This window comes from Strongylocentrotus purpuratus, unplaced genomic scaffold (genome assembly GCF_000002235.5).
Source record: "Strongylocentrotus purpuratus isolate Spur 01 unplaced genomic scaffold, Spur_5.0 spur5_contig_867, whole genome shotgun sequence".
NCBI lineage: Eukaryota > Metazoa > Echinodermata > Echinoidea > Camarodonta > Strongylocentrotidae > Strongylocentrotus > Strongylocentrotus purpuratus.
Genome location: NW_022145576.1, coordinates 2,265,111 through 2,287,660, shown reverse-complemented (window position 1 = coordinate 2,287,660; position 22,550 = coordinate 2,265,111). Strand labels below are relative to the sequence as shown.

Below are 22,550 nucleotides of genomic sequence, written 5' to 3'. Positions count from 1 at the left end.
TCTTATTTCAGATGGTGGTGTGCGAATGGTTCCTCTACCGGTACTTTGTGAGGTGCTCAGAAGAGGGGTCACCATGGCGACCATACCAACGGAGAAAGATGTGCTGTTGCTCTGTCCATCCCTGGGCAACCGCTCTCTATTCAACCATCGGATCCTTTGGCCTTGGCGCTGCGTTCACGTTGCTTCTGACGGACTCTGGAAAGTATATGATAGGACGATTGAGGCCACACTTTATTTCTGTCTGCACACCAGATTGGTCGTCTATCAACTGTACAGATAGCGATGGGTACCATCAGTACGTCCAGGATATTCCATGCCTTGGGACAGATACTCATCAACTTACAGATGGAAGGTATTTATAATCTTTTGTTTTTGTCTTGTTTGTTTGTTTGTGTATGATGTGAGCTTCAAAGTAATGTCTATAGAACAGACAACCACTAACTAACTTTTTATAGATGGAAGGTTGTTGGTTCATTTTGTCTGTTTGTCTGTGGTGTGTATTATAAAGTAATACTTTGGGAACAGACAATCATCACAGTACGGAATAAATAAAACATCATGAATTTATTCATAATGTTTGTTTGTTTGTTACAAAGTAATGCCTTAGGCTTAGGAACAGACAACTACCATCTTATAGATGGAAGGTATTTATATCTTCACATTTGTTCTGTTTGTATGTCTGTGATGTTTATTACAAACAGACAACTATACACCGAGGTGGAGGGTATTTAAGTTATGCCTTAGGAAGAGACAAGCGTCAACTTATGGAAGAAAGCTGTTCAGTACATTTTCTTTATCTTGTTTCTTTGTCTGTGATCACAAAATTAATATCCTTGGACTGATAAACCGGTACCGGTATCCCACAGACTGAAGGTATGTGTAACTATACCTTTAAAAGAAATTGTTTGTCCGTCAATCTGTCTGTCTAACTGTGAGGTTTATCACAAAGAGATTATTGTTACTCTTGTATTTGCTTGTCAAATTTTATTCTTTGAAGTCTTAAGCTATACAAAGGTAAATTAAAATAATCCTCAGGACCAGACACAAAGGACTCTAATTCTATTTGGAAATTGGTGCATGAAATCTGTTTTTCAAACTGAAAGAATCGTCCCATAAAGAATACACAAAGATATTATCAAATGTAATGAATATTTTATTGCGAAGCTCCGTCAATGAATTCTACAGTGGACAAGTATGTAATTGTTATGGTCTATATGGAGAAAAAAAGATTTTATTGTTTGGCAAATATGTATCATAGTATAAACATTCTTATTTTGTACCCAGATTTACTGCACAAAATGTAAAAAACTGTCAAGATCATGACCAAATTCTATCTTATTTGATAAAGACTTTATGTCCTTTCATACTCTCAAGAGATGATATTTCTACTTCATAAAGTTCATACATATCAGCGACCCATATGTTCCATTTCAACGTCAATCAACATGATATTCTGAGAGAGGGTCTCATTCATACATTTCTTGCCAAGTTACTTTCTTTGGCTCATGTTCTCTAAGAATAGTAATAATAATACTCTCACCACATGATACACTATACAATTGTATTAGACCATATGCTTCCAGTTTGACTGTTAAGAGCAAGAAGACTGTTGATACCCTGATAAATCATCTGTTCAGAGCCAGAAGGGCATTAACTCTGCGGTAAAGAATAGAGTTAGTATCCTCCTGGCTCCAATTAGACAAAATGATACGAGTTAATGCCCCTCTGGCTCTGAGAAAACAAAACATATAAATCTGATATACTGAGAGGTGCTTTCATTGATATATTTCTTGCCAAGCCCCTTTCTTCAGCTCATTTTAAAATTGTGTTGTTTCGCTGACATGGTATACTGTGAAACTCCAGTTTTCCACATTTTCTGCATTATGAAACTTGCTCAGAGTTTCAATTTTGTGGACTTAGAGGTGGCTCATAGCGAAATTCCATAAGGAATACTTGTTTTTTGTGCAGTATTCTGTAACTTGATGATGTTTGTGAACCCATACTGTGACCTGCATGTAAGACAAATACACATCCAGATGTTCTTTGAATGGTTGAACATGAAATCCTCTGAGAGACATAAGGGGTGTTGAACTATCCTTTTGATTTGATTTGATTTGATTTGATTTTCTTCTGCATTCGTTTAAGTTCAAGTTTTTTGATAGCAATAGTAATACAATAAGCATTTTTCTGACAGTGAATCATAAGTAAGCAAGTATATACAAATGTTATTTTCAAAAACGAAATGATAAACTGTCATAAATACTAAATTTCATCAAACATAAACACATTTGCACAACTAGGCGTTGTGGTGTGTGCCTGTAATCCAGCTGACAATGGAAAATACAAACTGATTCAGCCGAGGACGCAGGTTCGAAACTGAGTCACGTCTTTTGGATGGTGACGTTTAAAGGTCGCTCCATATCTGATTGACACATGTCTGTAAAAACACAATACAAACACACACACTTTCTAGAAATCAACTTTGGAGTCATTTTGATACTCTATGGTTTATTTTGTAGAACCTATGTTCGGTTTATGTAGTATGTCATGGATATGTGGGGAATAAGGCCATTGAAATTGCCTTGGGTTAATTTTTTGAAGATTTTGCGATCATGTCGATAGGGCTAATGCCCTTCTTATTCTCAGCAGATGATAATATCTTTTTAAAATCATAATATTGCTGTGCTGCATGTTATGTTCTTCCGTTTGCTACATGTATGTAACATCTGCTAAGATGTAAAAGGGAGTTGAAGCATCCTTTCAGATACAATTAATGCCCTACTGGCTCTCGTCAGAAGATGGTATCAAAAACGTAGTTCTAAACAATCATTTTATTGCTGTGCTGTATCTTATATCCCTCATATTGCTGCATATATAACATCTCCCGAGAAGCATCCTTTCGTCTATAGTTAACTGTTAATGCCCTTCTGGCCCTCAGCAGAGACAGCCACATCCATATTGTTATTTGCTGCGACCGCTTTTAAAACATAAGATGCAAGGTAAGATGATCATTCTAATATGAGTCTATACACTGCATACTTCATCACTTTTGATATATATGAATTCACTGCCTCGAGTTAGTTTACACGATAAGAATTCTCAGAATGTAGGTCTGGACTGCACTATCTAAAACATGATCCCTTGCGTGTGGTGACAAATATGATTCTAGCATTGTCCAGAGAAATCTAAAACAGAATGGAGCTACCATGAGAAATATCAACTTTCCCTTCTGATGAAATGAGAGATATTTATATTGCTATGTTACCCAATATTCTGGAACAGCTTGTAACTGTTACAATTTTCATCGTAGAGTTCACATTACATTTGATGAATTCATTATAGTTCCTGATTGCATTACTTGTAGCCACAAGCAAATTCTGCAAGAATGTTTTTGGCCCCATTATGTGCTGTAAGAATAATATGAAAATGAAATTTAATCATGGCTGATTTTGTTGAAAATAGCCCTCTCCTTTCATACTTTAGAAGCTGTACAGTAATCTAACAATATTCAGTTTTGGGATCCAATTACCTCCCAGACTTGAAAATAACAATGTCTTTATTTTTAGATCAGAGTTTCTGGCTAAGATCAAGGATATAATGGAACATACCAATGTGTTTGTTATAATGGAAATGAAAGAAAGAGTGAAAGTGATTTTATTTGTATTTAATTTGATTTGTAATGTTTTCAGGACAACTTGAAATTGAAACATTTTTTATGAGTTTCAATTTCTATCAGGTATGTTGTTTATCCCCCCCCCCCCCCCCCCCCCCCCGGATGTGCCAGTATTGCTTTTGATCAGATAAGTAAGGAACCGTGTGTAAGCCATATTTATGAAGAAAAGGGAGACAAAGAAATTGGAAGGATAAAGTACAAGCAAGAAACAAATATTAAATACCAATCTTGGAGATTTTAATCAAGGACCTTACTATCAAATAAAGAAAATACGTAAGGAAAATTGATAAAATATTATTTAAAGAAAGTTTTGACGGTAAAGAGAAGATGGGGAAGAAAACGAAATTGGGGGGAAAAACATTTGAGAAATGTTAATTGGGGAAAGCACCATTGGAGTGTAGGATTTAGATCTGCTGTTATTGTCAAGAAGAAAATTGGTTGCAGCATTCAATGAGGATCTAAATTCCATTTATCAAATAAGTTGATGGTTTGTCCGTTCCACCCCCAATTCACTATGATTTAATGGCTAATTATGGTGTTTAGATGTCAGGGGAAAGGAATCAAATAGGAGGTTAATGGCCCCAATTATACGAGTTCGAAATAGAACAGTTGCTATGAAAGCTAACTACCTGGTAACCAGTCATGAACAGAATGCCAGATACTGCTCAATTATTGAAGCCCAAATATTTCTTTTTAGAAAACTTACAGCATGTAGGCTTTCCAGTACTTTCCTTGCAAAGTTTTTTTGTTTTTTGTTTTTTTGTTAAACAGTTCTTTGAATTTCTTTCGAAATTTTAATTTTTTTTTTTATTAACAATGAAATCTAAAAAAGCAACTTTTATTTCTGTAAACCTCATTTTTATTCCAGAATATATATTATTTTTCTTCTTAAAATTTGTTCAGTGCCTTTATTTATTTATTTATTTATTTATTTATTTATTTATTTTATTATTTTGGGGGGAGGGTGGTCATTCTAGAGTTGATTCATGCTGCAGGCACATTGATTCCTACTTGCCTTTTCAAAAAGTCTACAATACTACTACTACTACTACTAATAACACATTGTATTTCTAGAGCGCTTAATACAATGTGTTTCTAAGCGCTTTTCACAAAATGGCGATTCTCAGATCATAGTATATTCAATATCATGTTTACAACCTACAATTGTTATATACTTATCAACTTACATGAGTTCAAAATGCATAAGCACTGAAACATCCAGTCAATACATTCACATACAATAGAATACAATTAATTTTAGCCTCAAAACATTATAAATTCAAATTAAGGCAATTACATTTACCTTTCTTTACTAAAGTCGCATCATCAAAAACAACGCAGAATGACTGGGCTTCTGTACTATGCAGTAACATCTCCTATGCACTTTCTTTCAAAGTGAGTGCAAACATTTTAGTGGTTGTTGTGTAAGTTTGGAATTTCAATAACAGAATCATTTTGAACATGTATCCACAAAAAAAGAAGAACAGTTTGGCAACGTGAAAGGAGCAAGTCAGTGCCTTTAACCTATCTTAGGGTGAGATTTTCTAGAGGGAAGAAATTTTGTGGATATCATCCAGTCAGTGGAGGCTTTCATTGTAAGTAAATACATCAACCACTTTTCTATTCTCCTTTTTCTTCTTCCAACAAAAGTAGAAAAAGGATAGAATAATCATGACTGGAAAAAATACCATCACAGTAATCTCTAAATGAGCTCAATTCTTTTGTCGGCAATCTTGAAAAGCAAAGGATAAGGATCTTTTATAGTTCCAAAGAAGGAGATTACATATAACTCCATCATTGGTAATTTAGTGGGGCTACAATATGCTTCTGTATTAAAGCAAGAGGGGATTTTCAAAAAGTGTTTACGAAATGAAATGTTGAATAATTGTGATAGCAATGGCACCACTACTTTCTTTGGTTTTGGGAGGAGTGTATATGAATGTTTACATTTTTGGGGAATTATGAAGTGAAATTTAGGACACTATTTGAGTAAACAATAGTTCTAGAAGGTTTGACTTAAAATCCTTTTTCTTTTGGTTTAAATCCCATGAGGCATATTATGTTAGCTTCAAAATTTGCCAGCATAGATCATGAAATATTAATTGTTAGGTACTGGTACATTTATTGATCAGAATTACCCTTATACAGCTTAATTCAGCTTAAGAATTCCACACTATTGAGTGGTCAATTAGGTTCTGCATCTCTGTGATGCTTCTCTGCTATGTAAAAGGTCTTTCCGCAAACTCACACATGGTTGTGCATGTATCACATATAACCCTATAAAGAAATCTCAAATGTTTGTCATAGGAAGCATTGTAAGTGTTCCAGATGCATGGTATAGGTGGATTTCATTGAAGACAACAGTAAAGATCACTTGGAAACTTATTTTCTTAATCATCACGAGCACTTATGTTGGATTAGGGCTAAACATTGAAGGTTTTTTTTGGGTCAAAAACCTCTCTGTTGGTGGTTTCAATTCATGATGTTAGTTGTGTTCGCATGGCACCATCAGAGTTCTAAACTCTAAATTTGTAATACAAGGATGTACTAACAACATCATCTGTTAGCATATCCCCAAAACGACTGCTTCAAGTTTTAAGGTAAAACTACAAGCCAAGCAAACGGTCGTTGTAAATTCAAGCAGGCGTTATTTCAAATTGATTTTGTCTGCACGACACTTAAGAGCAAGTTTCTTAACATAAGTTTTTTTTTTCACATGTGTACACCACTGTATATGACATTTCTTTATAAATATAAAAGTTAGGTAGAAAATTTATTTTGTGTGAACATGCTACTAACGTTTACTGGTCTGTGGTGTGAACCTACCATATTTTTAAAAGCATTTCACAGTGTGGTGAAATGATACAATGGTTCATATTGTATCGTGCAATTATACCAGGGGCATTTCAATGATGAGGGTGGGTAAATTTAAATTGTCCATGAAATAAGTGGTAACTTACAGCGTGTCCACACACAAAACAATTTATCCAGAAACTCTATAACGAAACGTCGTATAAAGAATCATCATATAAATTTCAGGGTGTCCACACACAAGAAACGTCGTATAAAGAATCATCTTATAAATTCCAGGATGTCCACACACAGAAGAAAGTAAATGTCGTATAGGTGCGCAGTTCGCTCACGTTAAGCCCCGCCCCGTTATACCATTCTAGTTCGACTAGTTATACTAGTTACGTCCACACACAACACATTCCGTGATGAGGCATGATTAGGCGTGATTATTTATACGTCGTATAACGAAACGCATGTTTGGGCATCGTTTCAGTATACGACGTATCGTTAGTAAGCGTCCACACACACAATTTCATCGTATAACTATCGCGAAAAAATAAAACTTTCCCGAAACAGTATAACTAATCACGCATAATCACAGAAAATGTTGTGTGTGGACACGGGGTTAAAGTCTGCTCAAGGTAATTATTAGTCTGACAGAAGAAGAGACTAGCAGCCTTTTCACACACAGCTAAAATTCTATAAACATGATTAGTATAAACGTGTTTCGAACGTGTTTAAACTAATCACGAGCCTTTCACACACAGAAATTTCGTTGCGATCGTTAATAGTTTCGTGATTAACCACTGCTCGTAAAATGCGCAGTAGTGCCATTGCGCATTGAAGGTCATGTCATATCAATCAAAGCGCACGCTCCATCCAGTTTAAACACGTTTAAACACGAATTTCCTTTCACACACAAAATTTCAAGCTCTCTAGATATGAACTTCGTATCTGCAGCCTGCTTTTAGGGGCGTATGGATCGCGACTTCGTATCTATCCCAACATCGTATAAACGATGTTCACACTGAGAAATTTTGTCTATAAACATGTTTAAAACTGTTGAGTGATTCTAATCATCTGTAGATACGATGAATTTTAGCTGTGTGTGAAAAGGCTGTAGGTTATGTGAGCTTTTGCAAGTTGTAGGTCATATGAATGTGATTTTATCGAAAAGAATTTTTTTTCAAGTAGGAGTTCCTTGCAGTGACTGGCAAGATAGAAAAAAGTATGAATCAATGCATACAGTTTCTGTGCAGTCGATTTTGATGAACATGCTATCAGAGGATATCTCTGGTTATGATGTTTTTCCAAATTGACATACCGGTACAAAGAAAACGAAAACTCACAATTTGTTTTCCATCTTTACTACACTAGAAGTCAGTCTTCTCTTTAGTTGATACCGACCCCCTCGACCTGAGGCACCTTGAATGATAACCCTGAAGAACAGTTCATCTTAAAGATCAGAAAGGAAATGTTTTAATGGGACCCCACGATTACTCACATTTTACGAGCTCATGTTACTTTCTCTAAACTTTATCCTCCAAGACACATTTAACATGTTCATGAGTGAACTCCTCTCTGAAAGACATGACAGGATCTAAAGTTTATTCACAAGCAAGCAGATGGGCTTAAAGACTTTTCTTTAAATGAACATTTTTGTTTCTCTTTTTCAAAATAAGTGAGACTGAGAATGTCTGTGACGTATTTTGCGAGGTCTCTTCCATTTGGCCTATATACTAAAAAACTTTAAAAATAAATATTTTCTCTAAATAATTTTCTTTTCAATCATACAATCACCCTAAATATAATAATTGCTAATATGCTTCTAAACAAGTATAAAACCAGTCTATACCATCATCAATAACTTAGAAAATGAAAGTTTATGAGATTTTCTGTACAGAACAAATTGGAGAGGAGCTCGCAAGATACGTCACAGAGTTGCCAATTTGTGTTTTAATGATAACAACTTCAAAAATTCATAACTTTCCGTTTTCTAATCGGATATTGCTCAATCTTTCACTAAAGTGTTTATCTCAGTTTTCTACTTTTATTAAAACCAACTTTATATCAGGGTGGACTTCCCCTTTAAGATTGACTTTTCCAGATTCTTTGTAAATGTGTTTGAATACTTTAAAACAGTTTTCTTCTTCTCTGTTAGCAGATAAACAAAAGACATTACAAAGTTAACTAAAACTGTTATAAAAAGTATTAAAAAATTGGACCATATACAGATCCACGCCTGATCCTTTCCAGCACCTCTTTTTAGGGGGATAATTTTGACCTGTGGATTGACAAAAACTTTATGGTCTTTTCCACTGCTGAATATTGAAAGTACTGAAATGTTTATGCACTGCCATGGGTCAATTCCATAATTCATAGTGTTTATTACAAGAAGAATAAACATCCGTCAAAACATGCTATCATCTGCTATTAAAAAAAGGCATGAATTATATTCAGCAGTATAAGATTAAAGACCTTCTATTTTACTCTCAGCAGACAACAAGTTAGCAATAGGGTAATATACCCGGTAGTGATGTATACCTCAATGGGCAGTCATTTTTGTGGAATCAAAATGAATGATATTTCATTTATTTTCATATGTCACACATTGTCAGTGCAATGCTTTACACTTGCAAAGAGATGATTGAAGTGTAAAGAAAAGTGAAAGGGAAAATGAAAATAAATGAAATAAGTTGAGGAAATATTGTGGATAAGAAAGAATGTTAGGAAAATTAACCTTAATTATGCCTTACAACTGTGAAAGATTGAGTATTGAAATAAAATTATGATTCATCATACGTGTGCTATTCTACGAAGCCACGCACGCTATACAAATTGTTTGAAGAAAAATTAAGTACCAGGTAATCAAAGTCAAAGACCGTTTTGTTTACCTGTGCCTAAAGTTCACCATAGTTATTAACATAATTGGCATCATCGTGAACAAGTTTTTTACGCAGTTTGGCAAAATTCCAGTTTCCTGTAAGTTCATTACAAAATTGAGCACATGCCAGTATTTATTTACGACGAAATAATAGTAATTTGGTTACAAAGGTTCTTGACACATAAAAACACACAAGCAATCAATATCAATCGAAGTGTACCAATTACCTGAAGAAAAGAAATTGTGTATATCGGTAGCTAGAAAATTTAAAATCAACCTTAAAAACCTGGCATTCTATGGATTAATGGTGAAGGAGTAAGAAAAAATAAAGGATAACATAAAAAGAAATGAAATAAAATCATCCAAAATAAATTCTTAATCCATCCTAGACCTATACTGTAAACAAAAATCATGAGATTGTGGTCATTCTCAAGGCTTGATTTATGATTTATCTTCTAAAATCAATATAAATATAAAAATAAATTTTAGAAGATAAATCAACGATAGAAAGGGGAAAAGAAAAGGTGAAGGAGTAATACAAATTAATGAATATGCCTCTAGATTCTATCTTGAAAAAAGGCAAAAGGTGTTATTAAAATGATAAGTACACACATGTGATGGCATGGGTTAAGATCGAATCTTGAATTGATTAAAAGTGATGTTCAGAAACACAGCTCATTTCCTTAAAAAATATCCACAGTTGATCACCTCTTTCCTGCCACACAACTGAGTGCTCATTAATTCTATGTGATTGATTGGACATGATAGGACTGGGGGTAGGGGTAATAGGATTATGTAATACTGTACCAGTTAACTGTAATCTAATTACTTAAAGCCCCTCTGCACTAGTTTGGCAAGGAGGAATTAGACCTCCCTGCATGGTCACTGACAGGTTGTTATCTCATCAAATGTCCTCTCAATTAACATAAGAAAAAGTAGGCCATGGGGCACCAATGGTCACCGATTAGGCATTGTTTGAAATATAGAGGGTGCAAGTAGCTACAAGTAGTACAGTGGGGCTTTAAGCTCCAGGGGTGGGATTGCCTGTCAAAGGATTCCATGTATGCCAGACAGTTTGCTTGTTTTTTAATCTCTGTTAATCCCTGTTTCAGATTAGTCATCAATCCATGAAGGTAAGTTCCATGTTTTGCCTGACAGGTTGCTGTTAATCTCTGTTAATCCTTTTATCAGATTAGTCATGATCAATCTACCAAGCTAAGTTTACCAATTTAAACCCCAAAATTGGTGCTTATAGAGTGTGCACATAGGGTGTAAAGATCGAAGCAGGTTCTATAATTTTTGTTCAATTATTTGAATGAATTCATCACTTGGCATATTGCAATGGGTTGCCTACCTATGACAATTCTTTGCTTGATTCATTTAAAACTCAATGGAATTAAAAATGCTGGTGTGGAAAAGGAGAGAAAATATATATTCTAAATAAATATTTAAAAGGATCAAGGAGCGACAGCCTTTTCATTGTCAATATTTTATCTCTCACTAGTCATGTTGCTGGATCCAACACTGCAAAATTTGCATAAAGCACACTAAAAGTATCAAATCTACTATTTTGAAATTGGTGTCACTCACTTGGTGTCCCTTTCACGTGAGATTTAGCCCTTTAGGTTCTAGAGTGTTTCAAGTGGTACCATAAGTTTATAAGTGTGAACAGACCACCAGGCCTGATAATTACCCAATTTAAATCGGTTTCCAGATTTTTATATTTTTCCCCAATTATTCTTCTTCCAATTTTTATTTTTTTATTTTTATTCTTCCAGATTTTACCCCTATTTTTCTAATTTTCCCTAATTTGTACAGATCGTTACAGATTTTTCCCAATTTTCCCCCAAATTTTTACTCAAAGGGGGGTGGGGGATGTTAAATGCAATTTTTTTCTTCCTCAAAGCCTTTTTTTTGGGGGGGGGTGGGGGGAGGTTGAGGAATTTTTTTTTTTTTTTTTAATGCTCACTATCACCTCTGCAGACCACATAGAATCAAGCACAAGAGCCTGCAATGTTCCTTGAAGTATCGATCTGGTTGAGAGAAACCTCTTTCCTGTTTCCTGTGGATTAGTAAGAATGTGATTATTTTTTTGTGCCAATTCATTCACAGTCATCTCATTCGCTTATTCATAGGCTGTAAAACAGGGATAAGAAAATGCCACGGTCAAATGCGACAGAGTAAACCAGCTTTTAAAAAAATGATGCCGTAAGTGTAATACGTTTCACATTTTTGTATCTTATGATAACACAGAGCTCAGTAATTACGTTTAGGTCATTTGTTGTGTGCAGTTGCCATTGATTTATTACACACAAAGAACTGTGGCATTTATTGCAGCAGTTTACCGCAGCATATCTAAACGAGCCTAGACAAAATACCATACACCTGTTTAATATCCCATTCAAACTATTGTGATCTGACAACTGACAGATCAAAAAAAATTATGTTACACCGAATGGACAAGTTGGTGACCCGACATTCGCTCCTGCAACAATTGTTCCAGGCTTTCTTTTGTCTAATGTATAGGGTTAGGGTTTGGCTTGCAATTTGGTTTAGTAGGTTTAAGGTTAGGGTTAGGTATAATTTTGGGTCCAGGGTTAGTGCAGCACACTTTAGGCTGGAGCAAGTGTCTGGCGACTGGCCAAGATATCAGTTGGCATGGTTGAAGTGTGAATGGGGTATGGCAATGTACTTTATTTCAGTTATCAGATATTGAGCCGCATATAGACAGGGCACTCCCATTATAGCAAGGGTTCCTAGCTGGATCAGCTATTTTTTCCTCATTAGCGTAGGTGGGGCTCCTAACCCAACCTGTCTGCTTGCCGTGGACCTGTTCTCAGTAGGTACGTGAGCGGATGCCAGGGTCAGGTGGGGTGGTGGTTCTAACCTTGCTCAAAGAATCTTTCCGACTCGACAGTGGATAGATATCATCTGTGAGACAGGTGGATACAATTGTGTTTGCATGAAGCTCTGTAGATATATCACAAGGATTCCATACCATTTCATACCATGGCATGTAGGTCTATTGAAATTGATTTTGAAACCAAGGCCCTGTTGTAAACATAAAACTTATTATCAAGTAACATTACCTGTTATGAGCTACTGAAATCATGGTATTTGATTGGCTGAGAGCAAATTGTCATAGAAATTAAGCATTTATCATTGATAACAAGTTTCATGAAACAGCTAGGGCCCAGGTCTACCTCCTGTTAAGACTATCAATATTTATTGTGTACTACATACAGGTAGCTGCCTGATAAGTACTTTGAAGTATCTTTTTAGTCTGAATGTCATGCATGTAGCAGAACAGAGATCTGAGCAACGTTTCAAATGAAAATTCTACAAAGAATCCGGGTTCACTTCTAATTAAATGTGAATATTGTAAGAAAACCACACAACTGGGCAAGCTTATTATGAGTGGGCACATTGATTAGGCCAGCCGTCTTGTCAGATAGTCTCTTCAAAACTAACTTTCTTTATACATTCTTTCTCTATATGATATTTCTTCAAGGTAACTACTCACCTTTTTGCTAAAATCGTGATTCATTGTTTCTTTTTTCAAGTTTTGTATGAATTTCCCCTAATATGAACAGGCTACCAATTAGGGAAAGGGGGTCAATCACGTTACCCCTCATCTGTCAGGAGGGTGTCAAAAGCAGCACCCTTACATCTGCCAAAGCCTAATCCAATATGTCAACAGGTTCTGTTCCTCCCAGACACAATAGGATGTCACAGGGAAAATAGAAACCGGCAGGGTTGGATAGTTAGTAAACTAGGCCACAGTGTACTCTTTAATGAAAGGGAAATCCAACCTTGATAACAAACTACTCTAGAGGAAAGCAGATAATAGATCAAAGAAGTAGAAGGGTGAAAGTTAGAATGACCTTGGACAAAACATGAGAAAGTTATGAATATTTTCAAGCTGCAATCACTAAAGGTATGGGCTCTTCCAATTGGCTGTATTGGTAACGTCTCATTGATTTAGTGGCAGACAACTTTCATACATCAGGGGGAAAATACGGTGACACGACATTTGCTCCTGCGACAATTGCTCCGGGCTTTATTTCGTCTAAGATGTAGGGTTAGGGTTAGGGTTTCAATAGGGTTTTATGTTAGGTTTAGGGTTAGGTTTAGGGTAGGGTATAGTGTTGAATCCAGGGTTGAAGTTAGCCTTTCGATTAGTGTATGAAATTTACAGCGGAGCAATTGTCGCCGGAGCAAATGTCATGGAATCGGAAAATACACGGGGGCTCGGGGCGAAATGCCCCCGAAATGACCAAAAGAGCCCCCGAAAGTCATAAAGAGCCCCCCAAAATTTGCATAAAGTTCAATTCAAAACAAATTAAAGAGTGTAATTTTCATGTAAGCAATCTTGAAAAGTAGCCCCCTAAATTTTTCAATTATTTTCTTCCCTGTCCTACATTCTCCACTGTCCTACATTTTCCAAAACACTAAATGACTAAAATTAAATCTCAAGTTTTCAAAAAATATTCTTTAGAGGACCAATAAAAATATGGTATCTATAATATATTGTAAAAATTGTAGGTATATAATAGTGCCACAAGAGAGAAGACACTTAATTAGGCTTAAAAAAACCTGAAATTTGTGATATTTTTGTACACAACAAAAGGGAGAGTTATCTGCGACTTAATCACGATGCATAGTTGCCAGTATTTATCCAAGGCCATATTTTTTGTCCTGTGCCTGATTTTAGTCCTAGCTGTCGGATTAGGTGTGTATAACATGTAATCAGCATTTACGATGACACCTTTCATGTTCCATAGAGCTTATTCTGTAAGAGCCTATACATTGTTTGCTTCAACTGGTTCCACTTGTATGGCTTTTTTCCTCTTTGCTTAGGCTTTCCAGGCTTGTGCCTCTTCACAAGAGACTGTTACTATTTGATTAAAGACTTGCATTTTAAGACTATTGCCTCTTAACAATTTTTAACAAAAGTTTAGGTATTTAGAAGCAACTAATAAGCTGTTTGGTAATGGAATTATCTGTTCTGCTTGCTTTTCTTTGCTGGCCTATATACTCTGCTCTTGACAATCTCATCAGGGGTTTTATTCCAACCTAGCAACTCCTAGTGTTCTGAATTATGGGGGTGAATAGGATTGGAAATGAAAGTGGAAAAGAGTTCAGATCATGATCTTCTAACGAAATGACAATCAGGCATGTTTTGGTTCTGGTCTCCATTCTTCATTTAAAGCTTTACAGGACAGTCACTTCAGTACTTATCTTTTCCATATGCTTCAGGATATTGATTTAATAGTTTTGATACCGACATTAGTTATCATTATTGGTGATATGTGATGGGTTGTGTATATACCGGTATGTACTATCTGTGTCTTTGTCCTGCACTATGTGTGTAAAAGCAAGATTTTTGGAAAAGATCGTGGCAAACTGCCGTGGTCTTTATATTTCATGTCTTTTACAGGTTTCAATCATTGCATATATATGTGTACAAGCGGATGGTTAACTAGTTTTTGTCGGTAATTGCAAATTGAGTAGAGATTGTGAGCAAAGATCGCCTAATGGGAAGACGACCGCTCCACTGGCTCTCTTCATTTACGGTAACTGAACAATCTTCGGCCTTCTTCAGATAAGATATGGGAAACTGCCCAAAATAAAAAAATGTAATACATTTTGGTAAAATCATTTTTTGTGCATGGCAGAGGCAAGTGGGGGTCGAAGCAGCAGCTGTGTGTAAATAAATGCCTTAAACTTGTTTCAGATATGATGCAGTTAACCATGGCAGTTTTTTGTTTAATGATGGTGTGTAAGTGTGATATATGCTTCATATTTCTGTATCTTATAACACAGGGCTCAGTAAATATATGCGAACAGTAGGACCTTTGTTGTGCATTGTTGGCAGTTATTTACACGTTATGCTGCGGATTACCACGTCATATCTGAACAAGTCTTCTCAATATATCTGTGTGTTCAAGATACAGGAGTTATGTGGTAGAGTGGTTAAAGGCGCTTGACTGGAGATGCCAAGGTCAAGGGTTCGATTCCCGACACGGCACTAATATCCTTCGGCAAGATATTTACCTGCACTTGCTACTCTCCAGCACCCAGGTGTTAAATGGGTTCCCGGTATGATGCGAAAGTTCATGCGGTTGGATGGGCAAGTGTGCGCTTGTAAAATGGCGAGTGGCTGGAATGCTCCCCGGGGAGTGGAAACTGTGCATACATTTGTGTGCGGGTAAGCCTGAATCCGATGAACAGGGTAATAATATATCTGTAAAGCGTTTAGGCACATCGTTGTATTGATTTATTGGGTGCTACCTAAAAGCGGAATATTATTATTATTATGTGCAGAACACTTTGCTTGTGTTATTTGAGTTTGCAGCTCTGTCTTATTCAAGGCATTTTACTAAGTCGTGTGTGCATGCACGCTATAAACCTTAAAGAAACACAACCTGATAATTCAATAATGGCGAGAAAACATGATCTAGTTTAATCGCCAGAAATCTGCTTTACGATACCAGATTGCTGCTGATGAGCCTGATAAATTAATTACAGCACCCGCAGATTGGAAAATGATCAATTTTCCCCCTATTCTTCTGGCACATGCTGGTTTCTTGGTGCTGAATTAAGAGCCGACTCGTGCTTGCTGGAAGCGTTATGATTTATTTCCCATTAACTGTCCTCACTTTGGTGGAAGAGGGGATGAGGGCGGGGGATATAGCCCCGGGGAAGATGGGATGATAGCTGCCCTCCGATGGATCCAATTTGTCTCCTGATGTCGCTGCTATCCCAACAAAGGAAGTGAATAGACAGTTTGTCGTGAGGCCCGAGTTAACAGGTCTTGTTCATGTATGTAATGCTGTCAGCAGAAAAACACAAACACATACAATTCTAGGAGTTGAAATGCACATTCAAGGCGTCATGGTCTAGTGGATACCTCTTCCAACTGTGGATCACATGGATTGTGGTTCAAGTCCCGCCATAGCGCTTAAGTCCTCTGGCAAAACATTAATTCACATTTGCCACTTTCCACACAGGTGTTAAAGAGGTACCGGCAGGAAGGAATTCTTTGAAAGCTGTAAGCAACCCAATCTGTAGTCTAGCAGAGCAGGCGTAATACCTTTCGTGATGGATATTTGTGCTATATGAAAATACATAATATTATCATTATTAATTGAAGCTTTTTCCATGCTGTGACTTCGTTGTGCATCTACTCAAGGTACTATTAATAAGAGTGATAGTTTGGTTGATCAAGTGATTTTTCCAGCGCATTGAAAGTTCTGAATTTCTACATGGCGTTACCATCTAAAACAAAATTCAAATGGATTTTTTTTTTATATCTTTCATGTCCGAATTGTCATACAAACCGAGTAGAATCAATGATAAGCAAGAATTTAGAAGACAATTAATCAAAGAGGTATGTAGAAAGTGGAAGATGCATTTAATAAACGGCAGAAATATTGACGGATTTGATGCTAAAGTCGGTGTACACAAATTTCAGAACCCACGGAAATATAAACATGACTTTTTATGCATGTTCTGAACAGGCTGAATTCGGTACAATGCAAATTTGAGAACCAGTTAATATATTTTGGGGTCGCTCAGCGCGAAAATAACAGCGTTTACAGTATGTGACATAGTTCTATCTTCAGGTTTTTTGTCAACCTATTAACACTGACTTAATTCAAATACCCCCCTCTCTCTCTCTCTCTCTCTCTCTCCTTCTCTCACAATGACATGTGGATTCAGTATCTTGGTACCTACATGTAGTACCTAGTCTTCACTTTTATATGTACCTGTAAATAATCATATTAACCAGGCAATAACTTAACAAGCTGAAATCATGGTTTATTGAAACTTGAAGATAAAAAGGGACAGATCAAGAATTGGAGAAAGAGGGAGAGAGAGAGAGAGAGAGGAAGAGAGAAAAAGAGAGAGAGAAAGAGAAAGGAGGGGGCAAATCACAATTGATGAAGAGAGAAGGGAAAGAGAGGGTGAGACCGAACTCTATTAAATAGACTGTTATTATTACAAAAGAAGTCTCTCCGTATTATTTACCATTCTGCTCCACTCTCACACACAGACCCGTTATTCGTTAATGGCAGACTATTAAAAACAAATGACCTGTATCTACTTCACTTAGGACAATTTATGTATAAGTATTCAAAAAGACCCTTCCACATATATTTGATGCCATGTTCCCCCTAAATAGGTCATTTCATGATTACCCAACTAGACGGTCAAACGAGTTTCACCTACCACTCTTTAGAACTTTATTAGCGAAGAAGTCTTTTATGTATGATGGTCCTAGATTTTGGAATTCTCTAAGTGAAAGTATTAAAAATAGTCCATTCCTAAATTCTTTCAAGAAAAATCTAAAAACATTTTTGCTCAAATCTTATAGTAATATACAAGAATAATCTGATAACAGTTGGTAATCATCTTCATTTTTCATTTAGGTCTTCATCATCTGCTCGATTAATTTAATATTTATTTGGTCTTATGATCTTACCTTCCCAAAATTATCATTATAACTTACTTTTTCCAGTCATGATTCGTCCTGCTTCTTCTTCTTCCTCCTTCTTCCCCCTTTTCCCCTTTCCTTCTTATCTGTTTTACTTCTCCTTGTTCGTTTCGTGTTTGTAAATTGTATGTTGTTTTGAAATATTGTCTTGTGTTTTCTAAGTCTTCGTAGGCAAAATTTGAAACATTTATATTTTTATTTTTTTCTGGGGGATCCACAACCTACAAGCACTGCTTTTTAGTGGATCCCCCCATTTCCTCAGAAATTAAGAAATTCTTGTAATAATTTTATTATGTGCAAAGTTTATTTGTATAGTTTCTTGAAAAAGTGAATTATGTATGAAATCAAATGTAATATCTTTGTTTACCTTTCTGTTGGAAATGAAATAAATATATGAATATGAATATGAATATGAATATGAACATAAGAGAAGGGAAATGAAAAATACATGGAAGATAAAGGAACAAGGGAAGGAAGAGGAATGGCGGAAAGAAACAAAGATAGAAAACTGCATGAGTGTGCAAGGATTGGGCAGTCACCCTCGATCATTTTCACCACCATGGAGACAAATTTTGCAACAAAAGTCTCATTTTTAAACTGAGAAGTACCTTCTCAAGAGAGGGCGCTTGTTCATTATTGGGAACTGATCACTTTGCCCTAAAATCTAATGCTGATTGAAATGTGTGGTATTTCTGCTGTAACAGCAGATCACATCAATTTCATCCTGCAATCTACATGATGAAATGGGTATAATGATATCTATAAAGAAGATTGATTGGTTTGTCATTGAGATGACTTCCAGAGAGTTGTGAATGAGAAATAAAACTGATATAAAGGAGATTTAATAACATGTTAAAAAGGTTACAAGAAAAAGAAAAGACATTTTGAATAATCAACGTTTTGAAGAATTAACATAATGGACAATTGATGTGCTATTAACATAAAAAAAAAGATCTGTAAGCAGATTTTGTTTTTAATAAACAAGCTGAAACATACATGGTTGTTTAAAGTATTTAAAATACTCAAAGAAATTTTACAAAATTGTATTTATTTACCAACACCATTATTAATGTTACAGTTTATACTAGTACAGAAGTGTTAAAATATATAGACAGAAATTACATTAATAAGACACATATATATTAAAGAAAAAAAAAAAAAATAAGACACAGATATCTTAATCATTCATCCGTTTTATACCCCTTGTAGATTTGATGTTTTTGTTTCTTTTTTTTTTATGACTCAAGAATGAAAGATGGACTGATTGAATGAATTAGGTCCTCTTTTCTCTTTTCATTCTCGAAACTTTTATGTCGGGAGAAATTGATTTTCCACATACATACTTTAAAAATGTCAAAACTTGGAAGGGTATGACAAATTTAGTTGTTACTGTATATGTTAATCAACACCAATAAGAATGTTATTTCTTTACCCATACTGGTAATGTTGTTACGGAGGAATAATATATTAACAGGTATTACAAAAATGAAAGATATATTTGTTAACCATCACCACTAAAATTTTACAACAAAAGTGGTCACAAAGACTTACAGAAAAGAAAAAGTAATATTTACCGAACCAATAACAATGCTACTGTACCCAGTGTTATAAAAGTGATAAAGATATTTACAGGAATTAAACACAAAAGCATTTGTTTATCAAAATTGTTAAATGTTGTAAAAGAGGAATAATATATTTACAAGAATTAAAAATATGAAAGATATACTTAATAGTTGTCAACCGTCACCTGTAAACTTTACAACAAAAGTGCTCATGCAGACTTTCAGAAAAGAAAATGTTATGTTTACCAAACCAATAACAATGCTTCTGTACACAGTTTTATAAAAGAGAAAACAAATATACAGGAATTAAACACAAGAGTATTTGTTTACCAAAATTGTTAAAACGTATGATACAAATGCTTTGTAATATCTAATGAAATAACCCCGCTCCCATTATTTATTCATTATGCCAGTAAACTTTTACAACAAAAACATATTGAAAAATACAGAGTTCAAACAAAAGGTATTTGTTACCACCACCAATAACATTGTTACAATTTGTATTATTACAAAAGTGCTGAAAAATTTACTGAAGTTACTGAATTCCTTTACACACCAGTTAGTACTGGTATGATCCCATCTTTTTATGAAATGATAGATGTAAAAAGTACTGAAAATGTACTTGTAATTTATCAGACGGTTAATTACACAAAATTCTGTATTCTTATTTTCATAGCGTAATCATAAGAAATATTCAATGAACTTGCTTTGTTACACACACCTGCATTTCCCTGTAGTCTGTGAGCACAGACTCTAATTTGACACTTAAACATAATTCCATTAAGTCTCGAGCAGAGCTTAGCTAGCCATGCTACAGTACAGAGCCTATGGGGTTCATTAGACCTTGGAGTCTGAATAGTCTCTCAGTTCATACACTGTTACAAACTACAACTGATACAGGTTTGTGCCCGCAAACTAATTCCCCTGTACATATCAATACAGTGGATTTACAAATCGCTGTCTAGCGACATCAGTGTTTAGTCAATTTCATGTGATGCATTATGTGAAAAAAGTTGACAAAAGTTTTAGCTGTGGCACTTTTATAAGGTAGTACCCTAGGAGCTAGCTATAAGGTGATTTAATCAGAATTTTGGTGGGATGGTTTGAAAAGCTTACCAGGGGTAAATTTTGTGCTACGGTAATTAAAAAAATATCAGTCTTGTTAGTCCTTGTCATGATGTTTTGATCATTTTGGCCTCTTGACCATTATTACTATAATTTTGGTCAGGGGTAATTTTCTAATTATTGTTATCAGCAAAGGAGATTTGACGCGCCTATTCTATGTGCCGGTACAAATGTGCCCTGATGCTAGTGGTCAAATTGAATTAGGCATTTTATTACGGTCAGATGAGCATATTTTGATACCTTATTTGTGACTCTGGCAGGTCACTATATTTTTGTCTCGCCTGTGTAGCAAAAAGCGAGACATAGGCGCCGCTTTTTCCGGTGACGGCGGCGGCGATGGCGACGGCGACGGCGACGGCGACGGCGTCAACATCAAAAACTTAACCTAAGGTTAAGTTTTTGAATTTTTGGTATCATTTTTAAAGTATAAGTTCTTAGTCAATGAAACTTTGACTATAGGGTAATCAAGTATCCCCAATCATGTGAGTAGAATTTCAGATCACAAAGTCAAGGTCAAAGGTCATTTCAGGTCAACAGACTTGGACTATGTTGTAGCATCATCATCGAAAACTTAACCTAAGGTTAAGTTTTTGAATTTTTGATATAATTTTGAAAGTATAAGTTCTTAGTCAATGAAACTTGGACTATAGGGTTATCAAGTCTCCCCAATGATGTGAGTAGAATTTCAGGTCACTAAGTTAAGGTCAAAGGCCATTTAAGGTCAACAAACTGAGACTTTGTTGTGGCATCAACATTAAGATTTTCAAAATGCTTCTTCTTCGTTATTTTTCGACCGATTTTGATTCTGGTTGTTTCATATGATAGGGCTAGGAGGGGATTTAAAATTTCTACACAGAATCGTGAAATTCATTATCTATGCTAATTTATGCAAATTTATTCGAAATCACAAAAAAGGCTTCTTCTCCTTCATTTCTCGACCGATTTTGATTTGGTTTGCTTTATATCGTAGAGCTAACTTTGGTACACTAAACTTCTACACAGAATTTTGAAATTGTTCTCCATTAATTAATTATGGTAATTTATGCAAATTTATTCCAAAAATAACAAAAATTGCTTCTTTTCCCTCATTTCTTGACCAATTTTGCCTTATCTGGTAGAGCTAAATTTGGAACAATAAACTTCTACACAGAATTGTAAGATTTTGCTCCATTGATTATTTATGGTACTTTATGCAAATGAAATGAAATTATGTCCCTTCCAGGGCATCAAATTTCTATTTTTTGACCAGTTCAAAAGTGTACCACATAAAATTTACGATATTTGTTGTTGTGAGATGCGGATGAGCGCTACGTCATTGACGTTCTGGTTTTCATATTGAATTGCGTTATGCAGGCGAGACCGCCGAGAGCGTTTCCCTTGTTGTATAATGACGTAAATCATGGTCTGAAGCAATATTTAATTCAAATGAGACACTTGCTAAAGATTAGAAAATTTCATAGGTGAAAAATAAATTTCTGTTTATAATGTAATACAAGCAAGTACCATATCACCTCTTCCTCTCATATATTTTTAAAGTTTGTGGCAGATTGGTTTTGTAGAGCAATATAAATAGGCAAGGGTAACTTGTACTAAGTTGGGTTTTTGCGTCCCGGACTAACCAAAACCCGTATCTCATGCACAAATTTTGTAGTGAGGAGACACCACAAAAATTGCCAGGTGTGTTTCCGGAAGCTGGAGAAGAATCATTTTCGCATCAATAACTGATAATAATTTCAATTATTTACATATCTACCCAATCTGCCCATATAGTGTAACACAGTAACGACCCATCTATGACGCTAATAAATGAAAATTTTGATTGACAGTTCGTATCTTCTGCGCACCTGTATAACTGAAAGGAGTGTTTTTACCGATTCTGGCGATAAAAGTGTAATATTCTGAACAAATTAGGCTTTTACGATTGCTTTTACGGAACTGATGTTATAAATCCACATACTATTGAATTCAGAAACTTTGCTGACATGCTTGACGATGGTTTCATGTTTTTACTTC

General features: G+C 35.4%; 1 protein-coding gene across 1 annotated transcript in view; it reads left to right on the top strand.

Annotated features, from left to right (window-relative positions):
• The window catches only part of LOC100893799 (phospholipid phosphatase 1), a 79,099-nt gene that overhangs the window by 43,029 nt on the left and 13,520 nt on the right, over nt 1-22,550 (top strand). The window contains exon 3 of the mRNA XM_030975525.1: nt 12-352. Within this exon, the coding sequence (XP_030831385.1) occupies nt 12-352 (341 nt within the window). The remainder of the gene's footprint in view (nt 1-11; nt 353-22,550) is intronic.